The sequence below is a fragment of the Myxocyprinus asiaticus genome, chromosome 3, assembly GCF_019703515.2.
Source record: "Myxocyprinus asiaticus isolate MX2 ecotype Aquarium Trade chromosome 3, UBuf_Myxa_2, whole genome shotgun sequence".
Classification (NCBI taxonomy): domain Eukaryota; kingdom Metazoa; phylum Chordata; class Actinopteri; order Cypriniformes; family Catostomidae; genus Myxocyprinus; species Myxocyprinus asiaticus.
Genome location: NC_059346.1, coordinates 16,186,227 through 16,213,637, shown reverse-complemented (window position 1 = coordinate 16,213,637; position 27,411 = coordinate 16,186,227). Strand labels below are relative to the sequence as shown.

The 27,411-nt window shown below is 39.0% G+C and overlaps 1 protein-coding gene across 3 annotated transcripts in view; it reads left to right on the top strand.

Moving 5' to 3' along the window:
* The window catches only part of LOC127419502 (teneurin-1-like), a 300,512-nt gene that overhangs the window by 163,788 nt on the left and 109,313 nt on the right, over positions 1 to 27,411 (top strand). For all 3 annotated transcript variants that reach the window (XM_051660961.1, XM_051660952.1, XM_051660942.1), the window contains exons 6-10: positions 6,182 to 6,331; positions 15,755 to 15,963; positions 24,224 to 24,434; positions 24,649 to 24,750; positions 26,699 to 26,893. In XM_051660961.1, coding sequence (XP_051516921.1) covers positions 6,182 to 6,331; positions 15,755 to 15,963; positions 24,224 to 24,434; positions 24,649 to 24,750; positions 26,699 to 26,893 — 867 coding nt within the window. The remainder of the gene's footprint in view (positions 1 to 6,181; positions 6,332 to 15,754; positions 15,964 to 24,223; positions 24,435 to 24,648; positions 24,751 to 26,698; positions 26,894 to 27,411) is intronic.

Below are 27,411 nucleotides of genomic sequence, written 5' to 3'. Positions count from 1 at the left end.
AGAGAGGTTAGGGAAAAGCAGAGGCTTATTCACTCTTTAAAGCTTCACATCCAATTATTTTTTCCTGCTTTGGGATGTTTTTGGATCTCAAATGTCAGATTTATTACACTTTGCCCTTTTTTTATGCATTTCATCTAGCATGCAGATGTTGACAGAAATAAGGCAAAATTCCCTCTGAATTTTGAACGTAATCTGAAATTAATCAGAAAGTAATGACCAAGAAGAAATGTTTATTGCTCACAGGTTTCTCTGTCATTGCTCAGGAGACCTAATAAAGTTCTCAGTTATGCTTTATTTAATGCTCAACATTGTTTCACATGTTTCTCTAACAGTATTCCCCTTTGGACACAAATAAGACAATTCTTGACATACATTTAGACCTGTGGTTTTCAAACAGGCCTGTGAAAAGTGCATTTTCAAATAAATTAGAAAATGTTTCTCTTCTGGTTTAAACATTTTACATTACTATAATAGAAAAAAATATACTGTCAACAATAAAAGAAAATGTTTTCTATGAAATATTTCTAATATTCTTTTTTTAAATAATTTTGCTTTAGTACAATGGCACTATAAAATCCAATTATTTAATTTTGTAAAAACATTAAAATATCTTTAAAATATCAGGTTTACTGTTTGACTCACACTGTGTGTCTCTCACAAGGAGATCATCATATTTGGGAGTCCTTGGCATTAAATGGTTTTAAAACCCCTGATTTAGAGTATAGAGCTGTAAAACTCATGTTGATATCATACCTCAGATAATTTGGTTCATTTGATGAGAATGTTTTTTTTTTTTTTTTTTTTACTGAGATCTCTGACTTTTGATTGCAGACTTTTGGTCTTGGCATATCTGAACATAGTGTGAGATGTTGAGGTGTCTTCTGAAATTCTAGAACATGCACATTTGAGATTACTAGTGTCTTTGTCTCACAAGGAGCAGGAGACTTTAAGGAATAGTTCACCCACAATGAAAATTCTCTCATCATTTACTCACCCTCATGCCATCCCAGATGTGTATGACTTTCTCTGTAGGTCCATACAATGCAAGTGAATGGTGACCAGAATTCTAAAAGCTCCAGAAAGGAGATAAAGGCAACATAAAAGTAATCCATAAGACTCCAGTGGTTTAATTAATGTCTTCTGAAGCGATCTAGTTGGTATTTGGGTGAGAACTGACCAAAGTTTTACTCCTTTTTCACTCTACATCTTGACAGCAGTCTTCTTGACGATCATGATTTCAAAATCGATTACAAGGAAATCCTTTTAGCGCATGTGTCAAGCAGTAGGAAGTTTAATCGAGCTTGAAATCATGATCGTGCCTAGAGACTGCAATGGCAAGAAGTACAGTGAAAAATTTGTTACATTTTGGTCTGTTCTCACCCAAAACCAACTGGATCGCTTCAGAAGTCATTGATTAAACTACTGAAGTCTTATGGATTACTTTTATGCTGACTTTATATCCTTTTTGGAGCTTTTGGAGTTCTGGTCACCATTGACTTTCATTGTATGGACCTACAGAGCTGAGATATTCTTCTAAAAATCTTTGCTTGTGTTCTGCAGAAGAAAGAAAGTCAAACATCTGGGATGGCATGAGGGCGAGTAAATGATGAAAAAAATTCATTTTGGGGTGAACTAACCCTTTAAGCCAAAGCCTCAATTTGTGATTTTTCTTTCCTTGGGGTGATTTCACTTATTTATTTATTTATTTTTATTTTTGTAAAAATTGTATCAGCCAGTTTCTATATGTGTATGGAATGAGTAAATGATAATACGAAAAAAAAAGAAAAAAAAAGATTAAATGAAATAAACAAGTGTATGTGTTTGCAGATTAATTCCACTTCATTTGCATTCGTCAATTCATACTTCGCTTTTCTCAGCACTAATAACTTGTCATTTAGCATGTGCCTTTGAACCAATGTGATGTACAGTGTTCAGTGGGCTGAAACAGTCCTGCTGGAGTAACCCAGAGTTCTGGATCTCTTCAGTTCTTTAGTTTATCCTCACCTTGGGTTTAAACCTTTGTGTTTTTGGCTCAGATCATTAAACACAAATCTTTCACCAACCCTGTCGAAGCCATTAGTTTTTATCAGCAGAAGAGTCTGTTGCCAGACAACTTGTATTATGTAACAGGGAAAAACAATGATTTACTGCTATTATTATTCTGAGAATATTGTCCAGGACTGTGAATAGTCAATCATATTACTTGTCAGGTGTCACTCAGTCTGGGGTAATCAGTGTATGGTGGTTAAAAATCAGTCTGTGATCGTAAACACACACACACACACACACACACACACACATACACACAAACACACACACGGTGACAAATCCAGTCAGAGCTGTCAAAATCTGAAAACAAGGCTGCCTTGCACAGGGCAAGAAAGAGGGGTACAATCTGATTGGCTGACAGCTGGAAGAATTTGATTGACAGACCTAAAAGTCATCAAAGTCCATCCTTTCCATAGTGGATTTCTTTGCATTCAGTCACCTCAAGAAAAACTATGAAGAAACTGACAAATTTATACTGGCAATAATAATAATAATAATAACAATAATAATTACTTACATTTATACAGAGCTTTTCTGGGCACTCAAAGCACTTTATGTAATATAGGAGGACTTTCCTCAAATACCACCAGTGTGCAGCATCCACCTGGATGATGCGACAGCAGCCATAGTGCGCCAGTACGCTTACCATATACCAGCTATTCATGGAGAGGAGAGGAGAGTGATGTAGCTAATTCAGGGATAGGGATTATTAGAGGCCATGATAGATAAGGGCCAATGGGGGGAATTGGGCCAGGACACCGGGGTATATCCCTACTCTTAAAACAGAAGTGCCTGGGATTTTTAATGACCACAGAGAGTCAGGACCTCAGTTTAACATCTCACCCAAAGGATGGTGCCTTTTTACAGTATAGTGTCCCCATCACTATACTGGGGCATTGGGACCCACACAGACTACAGGGTGAGCACACCCTGCTGGCCTCCCAAATACCTCTTGTAGCAGCAACATTAGTTTTCCCCAGGATGTCTCCCATCCAGGTACTGGCCAGGCTCAACCCTGCTTAGCTTTAGTAGGCAACCTGGCAAGAGCTGCAGGGTGATATGGCTGCTGAATCATCTCACTCCTTAAAGAGAGGTTGTTATTTTCTAAAAAGAGGAGGGACTTATCTTCTCTCCTCCCTAAAAGGGAGGGTTTATCTTCCCTTCCCTTGATGAGAAAGGGCTTATCTCCTCCTTAAAGGAGAAAACATTCATCTTCTGTCTTTATTAAAGTCAAGGTGTTATCTTAGTTGGACAAAGTGGCAAGGTCAGACAAAGATGCTGTCCTCTGGAAATACGACCTTACCAAACATTCGTGAGAAGCATTTTTACTTAATCTCAACAAACGGCAATCAGTTCACACAACTCTCCTGTCACTGGCTCTTAGCCCCTCCCACAGAGGCTGTCCGCCCAGCCTTATAACCACTCTATTAATTAAACTTGAAGTACCCTGCCACAGCATCCCTCGTCTAAACAACATTTCCATCATCTCACAGCAGCAGCTGGAAGCAAAAGCTTCCGCCTCCTGCCCATTACCTCTTTTAATTCATTCTCTTCCAAACCATTCTGTGTAGATGTCCTGCAGGGGATCGGATTTGCCCAGATCCTGAGTCCGTGCCTTTTTAAACATTGACTCTCCACCACAACGTCCAAGGCCACAAAAGCTCATTGTTCACTTTGACCAATAGCCAGGGCACACAATAAACGAATCCATTTCTTTTAGCTGGGCTTCTGAGTCGAGGATATTAACAAACTGTGGTGCGACAGTAAACTCATGAAGCTTAACCATTTCTCAGTCTCAGAAGAGTCTGCTATTCAGCCACAAGGTTACAGCCAGCTTTGATGTATGTGGGACTTTTGTCTGGCGTACAGCTTTCAGTCCTTCCCCCATGACATGCTTTTCCTTTAGCGACTGTCCCCACTTTGTCTCTCTTTTTATCTCTCTCTGTTTCGCCTGGTGCAGCCGCACAGACATGCAACAAATCCTTTAGCCAGTGTTATATGTTTCCAGCTCTGTCATACACTCTACAAATCATGTTAAAATCTGTTGATTTAACAAAAGGCTTGATGGATGGTGTCCTTCTCGCTTTCTATTTCTCGCCCCCTTTCAATAGTGCTGATTCCTTCCCAGTAGTCCATCTTGTCGAAAGAGAGAGAGCGGAAAAGAGGAAGCAGAGGGTCAAAGAGAAAAATGGGAGAGAGAGAGAAGGGGAGAGATAGAGATTTTTCTCTTCATTAGCGGTTGTAAAGAGAGAACTAGAGGAGAGGTTAGAGGTTTTAAAGGATCGATGTTTGCCGTTCAAGGCTCTGAGAAACATCCAACTGAGGAGAGAAATGCGGCCTCCGTGGAATTTATGAGACCTTCCAGACGCACACCTTTAAAGCACTTTGTGATCCCATACACACACATACACACAGATTTTGGTTACATACACACCTATAGAAAGCTTTGTGATGTCATCGATCTGCTCGGTCCATCTATCAATTTCTCTTCTCTGTCACTCTTGCCCTCCTCTTTTCTCTGGTCCTGCCTGAAGCTTTTTTCATACCTTTTTTTTTCTAAATGATGACACAAATTGTGTTCCAAAACTTAGTGAGCTGCCTTGTGACTTAAGCAGCTACTATGACTTTAAATTATTAAAGTTTTATTTATTAAATAATCATCTGATATTGGTTATTTAATCTAAATGCAATTATTATTCACTTCAAATTCCAATTACATTTTACTGTCCAAATAATGGAATTTTAAGCGGATATATAAATACCACGAACGCCGCTTTTGTGAAAAACGAATGGCTTTTTCTCATTTTCAGGTGTTTTCATTTTGCGAGTACTCCAACCTAACTTCGACTGTCTCACTGACCCGCACCACGGGCTGCATGTAGAGCAGCTCCTAAAAAGCGCATGAAGATTAACCGGCTATATAATTATTGGTTGCTTTATTTCTCTGCTTGGCCCCATCCATCTGAAATGAAATTATTTAAATTACAAGTATAATATGTTAATTTTTGCTATGATTTTAATTTTTTACATTTTTTGTATTTAAATAACTTTGGACCATTACACCAAATCCAGCTCATGATTTTTGGGTCTTGTGTGTACTCTGAGATGGAATCCTTTAAGCAGCCCTGATAGAGAAGCACCTTGTGTCCAGTGCTGAACTGGACTCTTGACTCTGTTTGGTTCTGTGATGAAGCTGAACTGCAGCGCTTGGGGTGATTTCTCATTTAGCCAATGACAGCCACTGTGTGTGTGTTTGAGGGGGAGAGAGCGAGAATGGAGTAAGATAAAGGAGAGGATCATGTAGATCCAGCTCCCCGCTGAGGCACCAATCCCTCTTTATGGCTTGTAAAGACACCTCCTCATGGCAGAGCCCAACGTGCACGCGTGCTCGAACCCACATGCGATTTCTTTGTGCCTAAGGAACGGGAGGGAACGAGAGCGAAATTAGCTGGGAGAATAACCTGATTTTCACTCGCTGTTCTAGGACTTGTTGTCAGTATATCTTTTTACCTCATTTCCCTGATCGACTGAAATCCCGCACACACATAGGAGAGAGAGAGAGAAAGAGAGACTGCATGATGAGATAGTTGGTATCGGGGGCCCTGAGGTGAGCAGAATGAGAGTTTGTCCTTTTTATTGGCTGTAATTAGGATGAGGTCATTACCATGCGCCAAAGGCCTTTCACTGCTGGGAGATCATAAAATGCCACCTGAGCGATTTATACTTCTCTAACAGAATCCTCTGCAGCCTTTCACACACACTCAGGAGATGAGGGAGAACCTTAAATACATGTGTGCACATGCATGTTCATACTGTATATACGAAAAATGAGCACACACATAGCTGGAAATGTGTGTTAATAGTAACAATTAATGTTTTACAGAATGATTTAATACAACATTTGAATCCCATTTTCACTGTTTAATTAACACGTAATTATGTCTTTGACGGCTTTCATTCATCCAGATTATTATGGAAATTCAGAATACATTCTTCCAGACAGCACTTTTTCTAATTACATTGCAAAGAAAATGTCAGAACATAAATTACAATGTAATAACATAGTAATTACAATGTTATAACTACTTAATAATACTTCTTCTGTTTCTCTCTCTCTCTCTACTCTCTGCAGTGGTTCATCTGCTGGGCTTGCCGTGGCATCTGAAGAGAGTGGAAGGAGAGCTTTATGAGAATGGAATGAGTAAAGATGATCAGCAACTACAGGGAGCTGATTTCACCTTCACTCCCATCCACCTGCCAGGACTCAACACCACGCAGCCAGGTGTGTGTGTATATTACTGAAGTCCTCTACAGTAACATGATAAAATTTCTATTCACTTTTCTTTCAACTCAATAATTTACACACAGCTGCACAGATGTCAAGCATACAGCAGGAGAGTATCTTTTATTTTTTATTACAAAAGTTTGATTGGTGTTTAATTCATGTCTTGTCACTAAACGACAGTAAATTGTTCTCTCTCAGATGACCCCCAATATCATAAGGTCATTTTTTAAAAAGCGTGAGATGTGTTTCTAACTCTTCAGACCTGTAGAGTTTGTTAGTACAAATTAAAGATGAATTATCCTTCTTTGTCAATTTTTGTTTTGCCATGTGAATTGAATAGAATAGAATAGAATAGAATAGAATCTTTATCACAACCTTGGGCGGTGGTAAAACAGAGCTAAAGATTTGTTGTGGAGTATGCACAAATTGACTCTTCCAATCATAATGGAGATTCCTTTGTAAAATATGCCTGAATTAAATGGATAGTTCATCCAAAAATGAAAATTCTCTCAACATTTACTCACCCTTATGCCATCCCAGATGTGTATGACCTTCTTTCTTCTGCAGAACACAAACGAAGATTTTTAGAAGAATATCTCAGCTTTGTAGGTCCATACAATGCAAGTGAATGGTGACCAAAACTTGAAAGCTCCAAAAAACAAATAAAGGCAGCATAAAAGTTATCCACAAAACTCCAGTAGTTAAATCCACGTTTTCAGAAGCAATATGATAGCTGTGAGTGAGAAACAGATCAATATTTAAGTCCTTTTTTACTATAAATTCTCCTCCCTGCCCAGTAGGTGGCGATATGCAGAAAGAATGCGAATCGCCAAAAACAAAAGTATAAGAAAGTTAATGTGGAGATTTATAGGAAAAAAGGACTTTAATATTGATCTGTTTCTCACCCACACCAATCATATCACTTCTGATTATATAGATTTAACCACTGGATTACTTTTATGCTCCATTTATGTGCTTTTTGGACCTAACCCTGACCACCATTCACTTGCATTGCATGGACCTACAGAGCTGAGATATTTTTTCTAAAAATCTTAATTTGTGTTCAGCAGAAGAAAGAAAGTCATACACATCTGGGATAGCATAAGGGTGAGTAAATGATGAGAGAATTTTCATTTTTGGGTGAACTAATTCTTTAATGTTGAAGCTTTAAGATATAACTCAAAGAAAAATAATACAGAAGTTCTTATAAAAGTACTTCAACATTTGCTGATATGGTTATTTTGAATAAGTATGTACTAGGGCTGCAACGAATGATTATTTTGATAATCGAATAATCTAATGATTATTAAAACGATTATTCGACTATTTAGGCGATTATTGCAACAATTAATCAATAGCTCTTAATCGACTATTCAGCTTGTGCCTCGACTTAAAAGGTTGTATTAAACATACTTACTAACAATAAACAGGACAAAATCATCTTTAAAAAATACCTCTAAATGACATTCACTGAATTACAAGGAAAAAACTTGGATTTTTATTACGTTTAATTCAGTAAAAAATTCGCTGCAGAAAATCAAGAGTTTTTGTCTTGTTTTCCATTTAGAATTATCTCAAATCCTTCAAAAAAGATACATTTAATTTAAGATATTTAGACTTGCTTTCAGAAAATGTATCTTGAATATAAGTGTATTTTGTAAGTGTATTTTTTCACTTGTTCATAAAGAATAAAATATACTCATATTCTAGATATATTCTCTGAAAGCAAGTCTAAATATATTATATGTTGCTTTTCAGGTAAATGTATCTTGTTTTAAGGATTTTTAGATCATTTTAAATATTTAAATATTAAATATTGTATTAAACATTCTCTGATAAAAAAAAAAAAAAAAAAAAAAATTCTTCTGCAGTACAGATCTTAAAGCAAATGTACTGTAGGAAATTTGGTAGTTTAAATGTACAAGGGATGGGTTAAAGTGCCCGCGTACCCCCACCATTATATGTAGGGAAACAGTATGTGTGAGCTAGGAATTAAATTAAACTGTCCTTATTCTGCATTATTATGTAAGGAAATTTATAATGGAATTAGTCACGTTCAACAACCATTATAAATTAGATAAATGATAAATAACTAGATTATTTGTCTGAATAAAATTCTCCACCATTAAAATCGTAATACAATGTCTCATTGTATCCGCTCACAATTTCTATTATAAGGAATTAGCTTTAATAAGGAAATTATGATTAATTCACTTATTGGAGTAATATTATTCTCATGGCTTATTGAAAATAATATTTCACATATTTAGGTACAGATTTGAAGCGAAATCTTTTAAAAACAGGGATGAGATTATTTAGCAAAATATACCACAGTCAAATTATCTTTGAATACAGACAAACTTTATTGCTATTCTAAACATAAACTACAGGTGCATCTCAATAAATTAGAATGTCGTGGAAAAGTTCATTTATTTCAGAAATTCAACTCAAATTGTGAAACTCGTGTATTAAATAAATTCAATGCACACAGACTGAAGTAGTTTAAGTCTTTGGTTCTTTTAATTGTGATGATTTTGGCTCACATTTAACAAAAACCCACCAATTCACTATCTCAAAAAATTAGAATATGGTGACATGCCAATCAGCTAATCAACTCAAAACACCTGCAAAGGTTTCCTGAGCCTTCAAAATGGTCTCTCAGTTTGGTTCACTAAGCTACACAATCATGGGGAAGACTGCTGATCTGACAGTTGTCCAGAAGACAATCATTGACACCCTTCACAAGGAGGGTAAGCCACAAACATTCATTGCCAAAGAAGCTGGCTGTTCACAGAGTGCTGTATCCAAGCATGTTAACAGAAAGTTGAGTGGAAGGAAAAAGTGTGAAAGAAAAAGATGCACAACCAACCGAGAGAACCGCAGCCTTATGAGGATTGTCAAGCAAAATCGATTCGAGAATTTGGGTGAACTTCACAAGGAATGGACTGAGGCTGGGGTCAAGGCATCAAGAGCCACCACACACAGACGTGTCAAGGAATTTGGCTACAGTTGTCGTATTCCTCTTGTTAAGCCACTCCTGAACCACAGACAACGTCAGAGGCGTCTTACTTGGCTAAGGAGAAGAAGAACTGGACTGTTGCCCAGTGGTCCAAAGTCCTCTTTTCAGATGAGAGCAAGTTTTGTATTTCATTTGGAAACCAAGGTCCTAGAGTCTGGAGGAAGGGTGGAGAAGCTCATAGCCCAAGTTGCTTGAAGTCCAGTGTTAAGTTTCCACAGTCTGTGATGATTTGGGGTGCAATGTCATCTGCTGGTGTTGGTCCATTGTGTTTTTTGAAAACCAAAGTCACTGCACCCGTTTACCAAGAAACTTCTGCTGACCAGCTTTTTAAAGATGCTGATTTCATTTTCCAGCAGGATTTGGCACCTGCCCACACTGCCAAAAGCACCAAAAGTTGGTTAAATGACCATGGTGTTGGTGTGCTTGACTGGCCAGCAAACTCACCAGACCTGAACCCCATAAAGATTCTATGGGGTATTGTCAAGAGGAAAATGAGAAACAAGAGACCAAAAAATGCAGATGAGCTGAAGGCCACTGTCAAAGAAACCTGGGCTTCCATACCACCTCGGCAGTGCCACAAACTGATCACCTCCATGCCACGCCGAATTGAGGCAGTAATTAAAGCAAAAGGAGCCCCTACCAAGTATTGAGTACATAGACAGTAAATGAACATACTTGCCAGAAGGCCAACAATTCACTAAAAATGTTTTTTTTATTGGTCTTATGATGTATTCTAATTTTTTGAGATAGTGAATTGGTGGGTTTTTGTTAAATGTGAGCCAAAATCATCACAATTAAAAGAACCAAAGACTTAAACTACTTCAGTCTGTGTGCACTGAATTTATTTAATACACGAGTTTCACAATTTGAGTTGAATTACTGAAATAAATGAACTTTTCCACGACATTCTAATTTATTGAGATGCACCTGTAATCTAACACATAAAACATGAAACAGGTTGGTGTGTAGTGACAGAATGTGAAATAAATGATCATTACAGAGTAAATTAACTTTATGGAGTCTGTTGACAATGCCTTAAGAACCATTTATCCTTCTTTGAGTCTACATCGATTTGCAATCGGATTACCCAAAGTATTTAACTACTACACCAGCACTTTGAGCAAAAGTCTGGAGATGTGCTTGCTTGTCGTTGCGTTTTCTTACATTGCTTGGTTCTTTGGCGTTTGAAGAAAGTCCGTTCGATCGATGTTTTAGACTCTGTAATGATTGTTGATAGTTGTTGTCTCGATGGAGGATGAAGTGGACTTTGAAGCGAGGCCTTCGACAAGGAGGACTCGCGATTCCCGTTGGGTATGTGAACCATAGAGAGAGAGTGAAAGGTTTCCTCGGGACGAGTCCTGAGTTTTCCTTGGGATTCTACATGGCACGGAGGCTGAAGAGCAAGAGACAGGACCAAGAGAGGAGACCAAGCGACGGTTCCAAGAGAGCATTGTGAGAAGAAGAAGAGAGAGGAAGAGAGCGTTCTTCCTGTTTTGGAAACATTTGAACTGAGATTGGCCACACCCCAAAGGTGTCCTGAGCCAATCAGAAGTGGCTTTTCAGAGTCACATGGTCGACTGGTCTTTCCCTTTCAAAGTTGATTTACCATCCTTTGTGTGGAGAGTCCTTACATTCTTCCCGCTTAAATTAGTGAATGTTTAATCATGAACTTTTATATCCTGAAAGCGGTGCAAGAGACATGACATTCGTTGTCATCAACATTCTCTACATAAACAAGCAAGCATTTACATACTAAATGTGACATACTTTCATGACTATTAAATGTGTAAGTAACAAAACATGAAAATCCCTGGTTACAAATCATAATGATTAATTCATTGGTTTTACTACATGGTAAAACATTACGTGTTATAAGAAACCTGATTGTCAGGGTATTTTAACAAGTTATCATTCTTAGTAGAATGAGATGAGTCATACAAGATTAAAGATTATAATCATCGATTTGTTAGTTAGAAGTGATTACAAATCATTACACATATTTTAAAAGGTACATCGGCTATAATCATTAATTTGTCAGTTATAAAAGTAATCACAGGTCAAAGTCATTTTCAGAATTATCTAGCAAGGCTAGGTATTGTGTACATTGTGGATCTTAATGCATTCTGTACATTTTAGAGGGATAACGTTCTAAATGCATTCTGTACATTTAGAAGTACAACATTCATGGATTCCCTTTTAGCTGCTGTTTGCAGAATAATGAGGATCTCATGAAGATTTCATGACTAATTATCATCCAGAATAAAGAGTCATAGAATTGGCATTGTTTTGTTCATTGTAATTTAGGAGGACAAAACAGAGTGTGTTCTGAGTCTTTCCAGGGAGTTCCAGGGAATGTTTCCTCTGTCATTTATTGCTTGTGACCTCTGCACCCAGGGGCCTCTTTGCAGAGATGGTCTTAATAGCAGTGTCAGGCCAGAACCATTGAATGTGGGGGCATTTCTTCAGAAGCATGAAGTTCTCTAGTCATGCGCTATTTGGAAAATCTTCATAATAGAGCTGCATATCGCTGATTTTCTTCATGATAACATACACACCGTGACAGTATATTATTGTTCAATACGTCATGAGCCATCACGAGGGACGAGTGTCCCTGCGCCAGAGTGTGCATAAACCGGGTGCAGTTTCAATCTCTACCCCTTAGATTGTGTCACTTCACACGACTCATAGAAGTGGCGCTGACCACGCAGAGGAATGCCGGAGTTTCAGAGTTTGTTTATTTTCTGTACATGATCCGTTTCCTTATTATTTTAACTTTAAAGGTGCAGTATTTAAGATTCAGAAACCCTTGTTATTAATGACACCTGTGGCCGTTAAGTGAACTGCAGCCAGCTACCTGTTGCTCGTGCTCGCGCTGGTGCACACACTCCATAGGGATGCGAGCATCGACCAAAACAATGATGTAACGTACAAAGAGACTGAACATGATCCACCGGCATCATGCTGACAGATGAGGTAGCATAATTAAAATTACACCGTTATGATTGTTTTACTACAAACTTTGAGAGTGTATATTATATTTGACTCTCCAGTGCTGGAGTAGGGCTAAAACAAAGTGTGGATATAGGTCTGACTATGCAAGACTGTAGTTTGAAGTAATCACTTTTCTTTGCATGATACATTGACTGAATTTATACGATAGCCAATGTCAGTGTTAGCTAGCTAGCCAGCTTTATCAATAGCTGTTAGTAAAATTTGGTGGATGATAACAGTAGCTGTTTATAAAATAGACTGTACATTATAAATATGTTGACACAATTCAGTATTGATGTGATTCCATCACAACTGTCATTTTGATATATCGATGCGCTATAGTTTTATAATAATAGAATATATATATTTTCTGTAGTTACGTTACACTAATGAATGGGTCTTTTTGCATTATCTTGAACATTGTCTAGCATTCATTTCATGTGTTATTGTAGTTTACCTTGCTGAATAATTACAGATTAACATTGTTTATGACAGTTACTGTGCAGGCAAGATCAAGTTAGCTAAAATTACACAGATCAATCCTTATGGCACTATATTTCACAATCTTTGCAGTTATGTAAGCTTACCTGTCCAATAAGAAGTACGCCAATTCAGGGTCGGTTTTGATCCCCAAAACCGAATGAAGGTCCCTCCAGGAATCAAATGCCCTGCCGATGTTCATTCTAGTTTTCGCTCGACCACGATCATGTTCCCGCTTTTTGGCTTACTTGGATTTTGTGTAGGAGTTGGTGTTGTGCTGGGAGCCAGATGTTTGCTGGATTCCATCTCTAAGATAACATTACCTAGTGTCTGTTGATGTGGAAGAGAAGCTATTACTGAGGCAAGGCTCTCAGGAGCGTGCATAAACGTTGCATCCTTTGGATTTTCCCGGCAAAAGTGACCCGTTCCCTTCGCATGAAAATCAGTCTACAGGCTTTAATAGGCAACCTAGGAAGTCCGGGAAGGGCTCATTTTTTAAGTTGCGTTACAAGCCGTTCACACATTGGCAAAAAAAGGCAAATATTACATGAAAATTGTTACATATTGCACCTTTAATAATGGATGCATTAAAGATATAAAGCTGCGGTGTTTCCTTTTTAACCGCTCTGACATGCAAGTTCTGCTTAAGCAGAATGCTTATTTTGTATTTTTACATTATAAGTCCTTTATACTTTGCAATCTACATCACCTTTTAGGCTGTTTGGAAAGTTTGGAGTTCGTCTGGACTGTGAGCTGTTTTCTTCCTCTCTTCAATCAGGCACAAGCTGCATTGCTGCTCTCGTGTGCCATCATTAGAGTTTCATATGATGTCATGTTAGAGTATATGAGATCAAACGACTATTCGACAATGAAAATTTTTGTTGACAATTTCTTATTGTCAGTGTTGTCGATAACGTCGACTAATTGTTTCAGCCCTAGTATTTTCTTAAATGCTAAACATTTTCATTCTTAGTAAAGATTTACTTCCAACGATTTTTAATCAATACACACTTCTTTTACCATTTCTATTGATGGAAATAATGTTGCTCCATTAATATTTAATACAAATAATACATTTTTGTGATCGTCATATATATTATATTATTGAGACCAGAAAAATCACAAGGGGAGGCTTTTAGCCCTGTTGTACTCTATTTGTTTCAATTACTTCCTCCTGATGTCAGCATGTTATGTTATAAGGATGCTTCCCTGGAGCAACCTACCTCATGTGTTAAGTGCCTTGCTCAAGGGCACAAATGATGATAGTTCAAGGATTTCCCTTGTTAGGTTCAAACCTACAATCCTTTGTTTTCTGGTCCATGTCTTTGACCGCTAGGCTAGACTACCCCAACTTGTGCATGTACTTTTCAATGCACAGGTGTGTTTGATCTATCAATAGTAATGTAAATCACCTCACATCTGAGAGCCCATCGCAGTTTTGGTCCCGTTTCTGAAGGGGTGTCTCATCGTGGCAGGTGCTGTTTCATCTTTGCCGTCACCTGAGTTTGACTCCAGCCGGCAAAGCTTTTCAAAGAATTCTGCAGATGATCACTTTTGATTCACATCAACTGAACCTCTGAAAAATACATCATTCTTTCTGACACTAAAGAAGACGCAGAGGCGTCTGTGTTGATAGCATCAGAGGCAGGTTTCATCCAATAGCCCGGAGGCACAGTTCTTATTTTTCACATTTACAACATTTCTGTGGCAGCCCATCATAGAATCTGAGCTCGGTTGCATCATTTCAATCTTTAACAACTAACATCCTAAACCTAAAACTAAGTATAAGCTGCATTTTTTGTGTAAAGACCTGGCTTTTAGTCCATTTATGTTAGCTTTGTGAGCATCTATTTTCAAGTGTACTTTTAAATGTTGGCAAAATTCACTTTTAGCAGATCTACACATTAAAATGTAAAAAAATATATTTCAGGAAAACAGACCAAATATATTGATGACTTATCTTGCACTATACAAATTTTGGTCCCACTTCATATTAGGTATCTTTAACTTTGATGTACTAACATTAAAATACATACAATACAATATGTATTGTGTAACTACATGTTGTTTTGCAAAATTCTCACAAAATTCACATTTGCTACTACTGAGGTTGAAGTACAAGCAGGTTAAAGGGTTAGTCCACCCAAAAATGAAAATGATCTCATCCAGGTGTGTATGACTTTCTTTCTTCTGTTGAACACATTTAAAAAATAAATAAATAAATAGAAAAATAGAAAAATATCAAGTGGAAGGTGATTTGACCTTTGAATCTCCAAAAAAAACAAAAAACAGACAGTCAGCATACACGTCATCCATACGACTCCACTGGTTAATGTCTTCTAAAGCGAAACGATTGCTTTTGCTGCAAAAAAGATAAATATTTAAGTACTTTTTAACTATAAATCATCGCTTCCAGTCAGCAGCAGTACGCGCGTATGACGTAATCACATTGACATGTTCACGCAAGAACAGATACATGTGTGACAAACATGGAAGAGCAGCGCTGTTTACAACTGAGTAGGAGAAACGCTGTACAGAAGATTTGTTGGTTTTATCTGTTTGTTTACTCACAATGATGCATTTGTGTGCTCATCCTGGATGTCTCAACCGAGAGAAAAACGCGAATACCCCTAATAATTAAAACAAGCAAGTACAACCCCCTCCAATATTTATACCATGATCAATGGCAACTTGTAAATGCTTCACGCTGCAACCCCCCCAATGTCCAAGACAAATCTTCGCCCTTGGTTCATGGTGTAACCAAAGCCTAGTGGCTATTTTTAAAAACAAAGGGACACGCCTTTCGATATGTCCAACTCGATATGTCTCCACTTTCTTTTTCAAAAAGAAAATATGTTCACAGTGGAATAAACAAATCGGATAAATTGTACTACAGTATGTTATATTCTACATTTCGTCTATCTTGACAGATAAAGAGGTGATTCAGCGAGGCAGGGTGATAGAGAGGGGAGAGGTTGCTGTCGGGACACAGCTGGTTCAGGTGATTCCTCCCGGACTTTTCTGGAGGTTTCACATCACGGTTCACCACCCCGAGTATGTCAAGTTCAACATCTCGCTCACGCGAGACGCCCTCCTGGGCATCTACGGCAGGAGGAATATACCACCTACTCACACACAGGTAATAACATGCAAACACACACACACACATACACACACACGGATAACATTACACAGGTTATTTAATTAAGAAAATTAGGCATGTTGTTTCATGTTATATTACATGTAATTGCATAGACAATGTGTGTGTTTGAGTTCTAGAATGTGTTTGCATGCAAGATTGTGTGTGTGAGATGTTGTATGTTTGAAAGGGAATGTGTGCGTCTGCATGCATATACTATACTGTAGGTTTGTCTATCTTCAAAATATCCTTACAAATATAGCGAAACATGTGAAATGCAACTTGAAAGGACATTTGAGGTGATCCCCATTATTGAAAGGCTTATAAACTGGCCAAATCATGACTTCAAATCTATTGTCAACACATTTCTGTGAGGGTTAGGTTTAGAAGGATTAGTGTAAGTATGAAAACCATTGTTTCTATTAGAGGTCCTCACTAATACGTCATCAAAAGTCTGTATGTGTGTGTGTATGTGTGTTTCAGACTGTTGTATCTGAGTATCAGGTTGTTTAATGATTGCTGTTGTTGGTAAACATTGTCTAAATGCATGTTGTTATGACTGGCAGATAACGAGGAGGATCAGGAGCGTATCTAACAAGGTGCTTCAGTCGACCCCAACATGCTAATTACATCTCATTATTCAGGATATCATCCAAGATTAACTGTTCACTTTGCTCAAGAAATTAGATCCTGGTGTAATTCAATTTTAGGCTTCTCGTTTGCACCTCATTTGCATATGTGTTTGCATATGTAGGCGGAGGCAAAGCAAGACTACTGGTTAATTGTTCTGCTTAATGAAAAGGTTTCTTTTGTGCATGTGTGTGTGTCAGAATAGAGATGTTTACACTGCCAGTGCTTCCATAAGTCTACTTCAGTGTTCATGAGTATGTGTGTGTGTGTGTGTGTTCACTGAGGCCTGACAGATCGCTACTGCGCTGAGACTGTCAACTCCATTGCGGATCCCACCATCGTTCCATAGTTGCTCTAGATGTCATTAAAAGCAGTGGGGCTCTGGTGCGACTGCTGCCCTGCTGGCTCCTGCCTGTCAGCGTGAGAGTCATTACAGTCGATAGGGCTTTAGTGCCTCCACTGCTTCCAGAGTGACTCCGGAGGAGAAGAGGGACTCATTATAGCCAGAGGGTTCTGTAGTGCCTCGGAGAACACAGCTCATTGATGTTTCTGATGTTTGTAACAGCTCTGTCTAAACAGTGGCAATCCCCCCCAAAATACAGACAGACATACACACGAACGTGCATCTTTTCCAGTTTCCTTGGAGATAGATTCATCCCAGTCACAGGATGGAAGTGACACAGTAGTGTAGGTGATGAGATAGTATACTGACTCAAACAAACGCAGATGGTGCACTGTAAACCCCTGGATGTAAACAAATCCTATTTGCAGCGAGTGCAGACTTCATATGGACTTCGTATGGGTAAATATGAGTGTGTGAGTGTGTTTGACTGAGTTTGCTGGAGCTGAAGCCCTGTTTCATTGGTGGATGAATGTCAAAGCATGTGTAGGTGAACGGTCCCAGTTTATGCCCCGAAAAAAGCCGTGTTAGTCACAATGGGGGAAAGAGTGATACAAATAGAAAAGTAAGGAGGATGGATTATATGAATTAAATATAATTTGTTGTCAAATGAGAGATTTTAGCATGTATGTAATGAGGTATTTTTGAAATAATTTATACATCAATGTTCGTATTTGTTGTACTGCCTTTAAATGAAAATACATTTCAATCAGGACCACTTCTGTCAAATGAATACTTCATTGAATACTTTATTAATTTATAGACAAGTGAAGCATCTGTTGGTGTTGGGGGGTATGGTTCTGTTCTGAGCAATTTCTCCAGCCATCCATGCATAGACAGAGCAGAGTGCAGCAATAACAACACCCCCCCCCCCCCCACCAATGGTAACAATAGATCCAGCAGAATTATTACAACATCGTTCAGAGGTGTGTCACAGGGGAGTGGTGGTGGCGTAGTGGACTATAGCACTGAACAGGTAAGCAGAAGGTTGTTGGTTCAATCCCCACAGCCACCCCCATTGTGTCCTTGAGCAAGGCACTTAACTCCAGGTTGCTCAAGGGGGATTGTCCCTGTAATAAGGGCACTGTAAGTTGTTTTGGATAAAAAGCATCTGCCAAATGCATAAATGTTCATTTTTTATTTATTTTTTACATTCTGACATTGCTACGTGATACAATTGTTCATTTGCATAACACTTACTAGAACTTTGGGTTACGGTTGTAACCTCGGTTCTCTGAGGGAGATAAGTGAGACATCTCACGATGGGACATGCCTCTTGCGTGGTCATCCATGAAGCCCTATGCAGTCACGCCTAACAGGCTGCTGTCCAGTGCACCAGGGAAGCCCCGCCCCTTCCCTATATAATCAGTAGCATGGTGGTAACATGGGTTTAGTGACTGGTTTTAGGCAGCGTGCATTTTTCATGAACCTACTTATGACAGGATGTGAGAATATCTGGAACTGCAGGAAGAAAAGGGACTATCTGTTTTCCCTGACGCAATTTTTCAAATCTTTTCAACTCCATCTCCTACAGAGACCTGGTGGAGCTCACTCTGGCACTTCGAATAGTGAAAATCACATTTTGAGCAAGCCGAGAGCACTTAAATTAGACCTCTCATGGGACAAACCCAGAGGTCACATTTCTACGGATGTGGATGAAATATCGTCCTACCTGCTAGAGAGAGGAGGTCCCTGTGCTGGGCTAGGCGCCACGGACTCACATAAAATAGTTAGAAACATAAGTGATTGTGTTGTGGTTAAAAAACTCTGCTTCAGTTTCATTATAAAACCCTGTGAAGTGAACCAATCTCCCCTCTGTACAGAATGAGGCAGGGATTTGTGTGTCAATATTCTATACTAGTTGTTTAGAAATCTGAGGTCTAAACTGGGGTGGGCATTTGACTGATCCACACAGGAGATAAGTGTGTGTGACAGCACTCTATGTGTTGATTGATCCACACAGGGAATAAGTGTGTGTGACAGTGTTTTGCATTGACTGATCTACAAAGGGGATAAGTGTGTGTGACAGTACTCTGTGCTCTTGACTGTTCCACACAGTGGATAAGTGTGTGTGACAGCGCTCTGTGCATTTACTGATCAACACAGGAGATAAGTGTGTGTGACAGTACTCTGTGCGTTGGCTGATCCACACAGGCGATAAGTGTGTGTGACAGCGCTCTGTACATTTGACAGATCCACACAGTCAATAAGTGTGTGTTTGACTGATCAACACAGGGCATAAGTGTGTGTGACAGCACTCTATGCGTTTTACTGATCCACACAGGGGATACGTGTGTGTGTGACAGCGCTCTGTGTGTTGACTGATCAACACAGGGGATGTGAGTGTGTGATCATGCTTTATACTTCTTATTGACCAAATCCCAGGGTTAATACATAATTAATTCATTTTTTTAGAAATTAATACATTCTTATTGCTCTCTGGGGAATTTGCAAAGGCAAATTGAGATTGCAAACTTTGGAATGTACTAAGCCGTTCTTTCCTATGACCACCATCCATGGAGGGAGCCGGAGCTGCCTGCTTGAGCAAAAGTTTTTCTCCGCCAAGAAGATCTGTCTTCATCCTGTTGAGGACTTGCCATGATGTCTGTCCTCTTCCCTGCGCCCCTTGGGAAAAAGCTGGTCACTGCATTACCCAAGGCTGCATTGGCACTGGAGTTCTGCAGGGTACAAAAGATCTAAAAGCCTCTTGCTCTTTCCTCTTCACCTCAAAACGCTGTTGCATCGCCACCACCGCCAGACCAAACAAGCCTTTTGGGTCCATTGGCTGGTCAAGACAGTGTCTTTTATCTTTCTCCACCATTGTGGACAGATTCAACCACAAGCCTCTCTGACCCACCACCACAAGACCCCAAAGTTCTTCCCGTGGACTGAGCCAGGCAACACAATGAGCTATGATGAGATCCGTCACTGTCCATAGCTCTGTGACGTCATTGCCCTGCGACAGAACAACAGACATCTCTTCTTCCAACTCTGAGATGTAGGCCAAAAGCAGAGTGACTGCATTTGTAGCCCACCCCGTCTGCGCTGCAGACTTGTAAAGTTTCTCGAAAATCGAGGCTGAGAAGTGATGCGATTTATGAGGCAGCTTAGGGGCAACAGAGGATAAACCGAACGCCGATCTCGGATCCAGATGGCTCGCCAAAGATGCTTCCATCGGTGGCATGTGAGACCAGCCTCTTTCCTCCATACCCTCTATGTCAATCGAGGAGAAGCTGTACACTGGGACCCTTGATGACAGTGATTTCTCCCAATACTTCATCAGATCCTCCATATTATCCTGGATAGGTGGGAAGGTTTGATGAGCTGCCAGGGTGGTGGGAAGGAGGAATGTACCATCAAGTCTTGAGCGTTTAACAGCAGGGAGAGCCAGTGGCCACTTGAAGTCCAGTCTAGCCACCACCTGTCACAAGACTTGTGCAGGGTTGCATTCCCCGCTGCTGATGGTTGTTCGTCCGACCCGGTAGGGTTTCCAGGTGCTTGGGACACAAATGGATCCTCGATGTCAATGATCATTGTCATCATTCAAAAGCTCTCCCGAAGCAGTGATAGAAACCAAGTTCTCATCCGGTGGGACTCCTGGGAACTGTTCAATCTCCATATTGAAGCCAACAGGGTCCCTGAGCTCATCCCCGAGTCAGCCCAAATCTGCCTCGGAGGAAAGGTTCCCGCGAATGTTGGCATGCCATCTCCCTGAAAAGGATCTCGATAGACCTCCTGGACAAACCACGCTCTCTTGTGCAGGATCCCTGGAGAGAGTCTACTGCAATCTCTACAAGAGATTGGTGTCAATAATGCTGCCCTGGCACACATACTGTGCAGATCTCTAGATGAAATAGAAAATCTGTGCACTCCTGGGCAATGGCGAGACGGCAGCTTGGTCTTGCCAGGCCTAGGGAAAGCCGTGTTCAACTGGTAAGTTGAACAGACAGTATTTATTTTTTTGTATTTTTTGTAAAGTGTTTAATTTCTCAGTATTACTTGATTCACTTTGGTTCGATGTCCTTAACTGAGTGGTAACTCAGTCCTTAGACAGTTGAATCCAGCCAAATCTATAAACTGTAAGTGCACTGAAAAAGGGCTAGCAGTGGATACCGCAAGTGAGGAGATGTAGGATGCAATTTTGGGTCAGTGCTACTGATTATATAGGGAAGGGGCTGGGCTTCCCTGGTGCACTGGCCAGCAGCCTGTTAGGCGTGATTGCATAGGGCTTCATGGATGACCACGCAAGAGGTGTATCCCTTAGTGAGATGTCGAACGAGTTGACTGAAAAATAGCTTCAAATACCGTATATCAAGTAGGTAATCAAGAGCAAGGCAGAATAACACATTGAAGATATTCCAAACTGGCAATTAACTGTAGTCTTAGAGCACAAAACAAGACAGATGTAGAGAAACTAAAGGTAAGCTGCCATACATAGGTGGAGCTGGGGATGGTGTTAATTGCAGCCAGCATCCATGCAATGGAAAGGCAGATAAGCAATGAATGAACGAATAAATGAATGGAGGACTTAAATAGGACCGCTCTGATAAGCATCTGAATTGTATTGGTAGACATCATGATCAGCTGAGCATCAGTTGATTGCGAGCTTGACTCACGTGACCTGACAGAACTAACGCTACACTCGATATTTATATTACAGTATTCTTTATATTTTAATACTGCAAAATAGCGCTGAGAATCTATTGACAATCACCATTAAGAACAGTGGTAACTACAAAAAAGTTAAAATGCCCAGGCAGAAATGATAATTAAGGGGGAAATGTTGGCCTCCTTGCTCGCACATGCTTTTTCAGTTCTGCCCACACATTTTCTATTGGATTGAGGTCAGGGCTTTGTGATGGCCACTCCAATACCTTAACTTTGTTGTCCTTAAGCCATTTTGCCAAAACTTGGAGGTATGGATATATGTTTGGGGTCATTGTCCATTTAGAAGACCCTTTAGTGACCGAGTTTCAACTTCCTGGCTGATGTCTTGAAATGTTACTTCAATATATCCACATAATTTTCTTTCCTCATGATGCCATCTATTTTGTGAAGTGCACCAGTCCCTCCTGCAGCAAAACACCCCCACAACATGATGCTGCCACCCCCATGCTTCACAGTTGTGATGGTGTTCTTCAGCTTGCAAGCCTCACCCTTTTTCCCCCAAACATAATGATGGTCATTATGGCCAAAGAGTTCAATTTTTGTTTCATTAGACCACAGGACATTTCTCCAAAAAAGAAGATCTTTGTACCCATGTGCACTTGCAAACTGTAGTCTGGCTTTTTTATGGTGGTTTTGGAGCAGTGGCTTCTTCCTGGCTGAGCAGTCTTTCAGGTTATGTCAATATAGGACTCATTTTACTGTGTATATAGATACTTGTCTACCTGTTTCCTACAGCATCTTCACAAGGTCCTTTGCTGTTGTTTTGGGATTGATTTGCACTTTTCACACCAAACTACATTCAACTCTAGAAGACAGAATGTGTCTCCTTCCTGAGCGGTATGATGGCTGCATGGTCCCATGGTGTTTATACTTGCGTACTATTGTTTGTACTGATGAACGTGGTACCTTCAGGCATTTGGAAATTGCTCCCAAGGATGGACCAGACTTGTGGAGGTCCACAATTTTTCTCAATTCTTTTGATTTTCCCATGATGCCAAGCAAAGAGGCACTGAGTTTGAAGGTCGGCCTTAAAATACATCCACAGGTACACCTCCAATTCAGTGCACCTCCTATCAGAAGATAATTGCTAATTGTCTAAAGGCTTGACATCATTTTCTGGAATTTCCCAAGCTGCTTAAAGGCACAGTTAACTTAGTGTATGTAAACTTCTGACCCACTTGAATTGTGTTATAGTCAATTAAAAGTGAAACAATCTGTCTGTAAACAATTGTTGGACAAATTACTCGTGTCATACACTAAGTAGATGTCTTAAACGACTTGCCAAAACTATGCTTTACTAATATTAAATCTGTGGAGTGGTTAAAAAATGAGTTTTAATGACTTCAACCTAAGTGTTTGTAAACTTCTGACTTCAACTGTATATATATCACAGTCCAATAAACATAAAAAAGCTAAACCAATATTTGGTGTGACCACCTTTGCCTTCAAAACAGCATCAATAATCCTAGGTTCACCTGGATACGCTTTTTCTTCATTGTTGGCAGATAGGATGTTCCAAGCTTCTTGGAGAATTCACCACAGTTCTTCTATCTGTTGAGGCTCAATTGCTTTTGTATCTTCATGTAATTCCAGACTAACTCAATGTTAGTGGGGGGCTCTGTGGGGGCCATGCCATCTGTTGCAGGGCTCCCTGTTCTTCTATTCTATTTGCAAAAGAAATGTTTGGGAGTCTAAAATTTATATTTCCTACTGACATGCTACAGCTGGAGATATAAATAACCATCTTAAGACAAAAGTTTTTGTGAAATGTCTTAGGTGCCTAAAACTTTTGCACAGTACTATATATATATATATATATATATATATATATTAGTACTGTGAGTCGATTAAAATGTTTAATCGCAATTAACTCCAAAAAATTATTAAACATTTTAATCTACTGACAGTACTAATATATATATATATATATATATATATATATATATATATATATATATATATATATATATATATATATATATTATAATTATTAATATTAATTGCAGATTTTAAAAGTGTTAAAATTTTACACTATATATGTATACTTCTTTTCTTATCAGAAGTCAATCATTTCCATCTTCGGAAAGAAAACAAAACAATATGTAGCAATATAATTCTTTATTATATATATGGTCCAAAATGGACATGTTTTTGTGAGATTTACCTGATTGGAGGTATGTTGGATTGGAGACAAATCCAAAAAATGCAAAGTCTTCAGACTCTTTTCTCTTTAAATTTAGATTAGATTTACACACTCTTTTGTCTTTTATGTTGCTGGTTGCTTATATTCTTGTTATATTAGTGGTTAGGTTAGGGCTGGCTGGGGTTGGTTTATGGGATCTAAAATATTAATATAACGGTATAATGTATTACAACTAAACATATATTAAACATGCATGATAAATCAGAAGATTGCAGAGCCTGTTATGGAATGGTCCAAACTGATGTGAGAACGGCATGACAATGACATTTTGATGATGCAGGCAAAAGTCGGTACGGTGACAATTTGGTCATGAGACTGCTCTGATCAGATACACATACATTATTCTCCTTTTTCTCCAGTTCGACTTTGTGAAGCTACTGGATGGGAGACAGCTGATAAAGCAAGATTCCCGGAATACCAAAATCCTAAACTCTCCTCCACGGAGTCTGCTTTTGTCCTCTTTGCAAGAGACTGGCTTTGTGGAATACCTAGACGTAGGCACCTGGTATCTGGCCTTCTATAATGATGGCCGCAAGATGGAACAGGTGGTAGTGTACAGTACACCCATAGGTGAGACCATGCTTAAGAGTTATTATTCACTTTATTTGCTGTATTTTAATTATTTAAATAATTATATTTTTGACTCTGAGCTTAATTATTGCATCATTATTGATTTTGGTTGTAAAATATTTTTTACTACTGATTCACAAAGTGTTTACGGTTGCAACACTGACCTTAGAATTATTAAACTGTTTAGTGAATTTTATTGTGTTTGTGTGCTTAGAAACAATAGATGGTTGTTCCACTAACTGTAATGGTAACGGAGAGTGTGTAGCCGGACACTGTCATTGCTTTACTGGCTTCCTGGGGCCAGACTGTTCTAAAGGTACAACTACAAGCAAAGATACACAACATAATCACAAACTAATACAATATAAATACTTGAGCAGTGCTGATAAAATCATATATTGATATATTGTGATTTTTAAAAATTGGTTTATTGCATCAGTATTTTAGATCATTCTATCAATATTTATTTATTTTTATTTATGTGCATTCTTGGGATGGGTCATGATGGTCAACTAATCAAATAGTCGTTCAACAACCGACCATTAGTGACCCCTGGTTACTAGTTTATCTACAGTAGATTTGTATTTTATTTTATTGTTTTTGTAGTTTTGGTATTTTAGCAGCGGTGCTCTAGTGCGGGTGCTCTGCTTAGGTGTTAGACAGTTATTACAGTAAAAACCTCTCGGAATAGTTGCGTCTATAAATTTATCTTGTTTAAAGCTCCACTGGTCCAGCCATGCACATTCAGATGGATGTGTTTGGCTGTTGTGTCAAGTCTTGAGATGTCCTGCTACGAGTGTTTCTTTTTCAATTTAATAATACTTTTAAGAAATGCATCTCAACACACTTTTTTTTGATCGCATCTTTAGTAAATGTCCCCTTACCATGTATGACCATGAAAATATGTTGCTTGTACATTCCTAATGAATTTATATAACACTGTGTAACAATTTTTTTTTTTTTTCTTCTTTTGGTTCCTGGGTAGTAAGTGTTATTTCCTAATTGCTTTTGCCTCAAAAGTATAGAAAATGGCTATTATTCCCCACAAACTTTGCTTTTGTGACCACGACAGTGATATTTTGAAATGTACCTATTTCCAATGAGAAAACGGGCGAATTTGTGTCTTTTCATTCACATAAAGTCAACAACATATGAATCCAAATTAACATGTATTTATACTAAAGTAATATTCAAAGCCGTGCTGCTCCATAATGGTAACAAGTACCCGTCTCTTCCCCTGGCTCACTCAGTGCACCTCAAAGAGGATTACAACAGCATCAAGACCTTGCTGGACACCTTGATGTATGATGAGTATGGCTGGGAGGTCATAGGAATCAAAATCCTGATGGGTCTCCGAGGCAGTTTTACCAAGTTTCCCTGCTATCTTTGCCTTTGGGATAGCAGGGACACCAAGGCGCACTACCACAGGCGGGACTGGCCACAGCAGACCGAGTTCTCTGTGGGGAGGAACAACGTCAATTGGGAGCCACTGGTGGACCCCCGGAAGGTGCTGATGCCACCACTGCATATCAAATTGGGCCTTATGAAACAATTTGTCAGAGCTCTAGATAAGGAGTTGGCAGCCTTCAGGTACCTTCAAGACTTCTTCCCTAAGCTGTCTGAGGCAAAGGTCAAAGCAGTCTTCATCGGACCACAGATAAAGTATTTTGGATTCATATGTTGTTTTTTTCTGACTTTATGTGAACAAAAAGACACAAATTGCCCATTTTCTCATTGGAAATAGGTAAATTTCAAAATATCACTGTCCTGGTCACAAAGTTTGTGGGGAATAATAGCCATTTTCTATACTTTTGAGGCATAAGCAATTAAGAAATAACACTTACTACCCAGGAACAAAAATTGTGTTACATAGTGTAATTTCTAAAAGATCTGTTAATGAAAAAGCAGATTGTTTAAATAAACGGTAACTCTGAAACCAGCATTTTTAAATGTGTTCACAGAAGTGATCGCAATGTATTGAAGCGTGACATGTGTAGTGCAGTGTGGATCATTTAGTGAGGCAGTTGAAGATATCCAGCCCTAATAAACACAATAAAAATTGGTGTAATTACACAGAATTTCACATGTACACTAGTGCTATCAGGCGACATTACAATTACACAACATATACATAACATAACATCTCTAACATTTTACTTTCACACAATATTAAAGTCTTACAGTGACAAAACATAATAAAGTTACAATGTAACTAACAAACATATGGCCTGATAATAAAAACAGTGTATATGTATGTATTTCAGACTCTTGTCCAGTGCTGTGTAGTGGAAATGGAGATTACGAGAAAGGTGTGTGTGTGTGTCACACTGGATGGAAAGGGGCGGAGTGTGAGGTAGAGGAAGGCCAGTGTATCGATCCCACCTGTTCCAACAATGGAGAGTGTGTCAACGGAATCTGTTTGTGTGCTCCTGCATTCAAGGGCGATAACTGTGAGCAAGGTACGGGTCTCACACACTTATATACACACAAACACCAAACATGCTACACACTTAAAGGGATGGTTCCCCAAAAATGAAAATTCTGTCATCATTTACTCTCCACATTATTCCAATCCCATTTGACTTTTTTTCTTCAATGAAACACAAAATGAGATGTTAGGTGAAATGACAGCCTCAGTCACCATTCACTTGCATTTTTTGGAAAAAAGATGCAATGAAAGTGAATTGTGACTGACTGTTATTCTGCGTAACATCTTCTTTTGTGTTTCATGGAAGAAAGTAAGTCAAAGAGGTTTGGAACCACATGAGGTGGAGTAAACTATGACAGATTTTTCAATCTCTTTAAATGATTTCAGTTTTTGATTGAAGGGATTCATATTTAGGTGGAAAGATTATGTTTTATGCACAAATAGCCCTTATCCGCAACATGACCATCAAGCTGAGTGTGTGTGTGTGGGCGGGTTTGGGTGGTTTACGAGGACATTTGTTTTAGGTTACAAACTGGTAATTACAAGGAT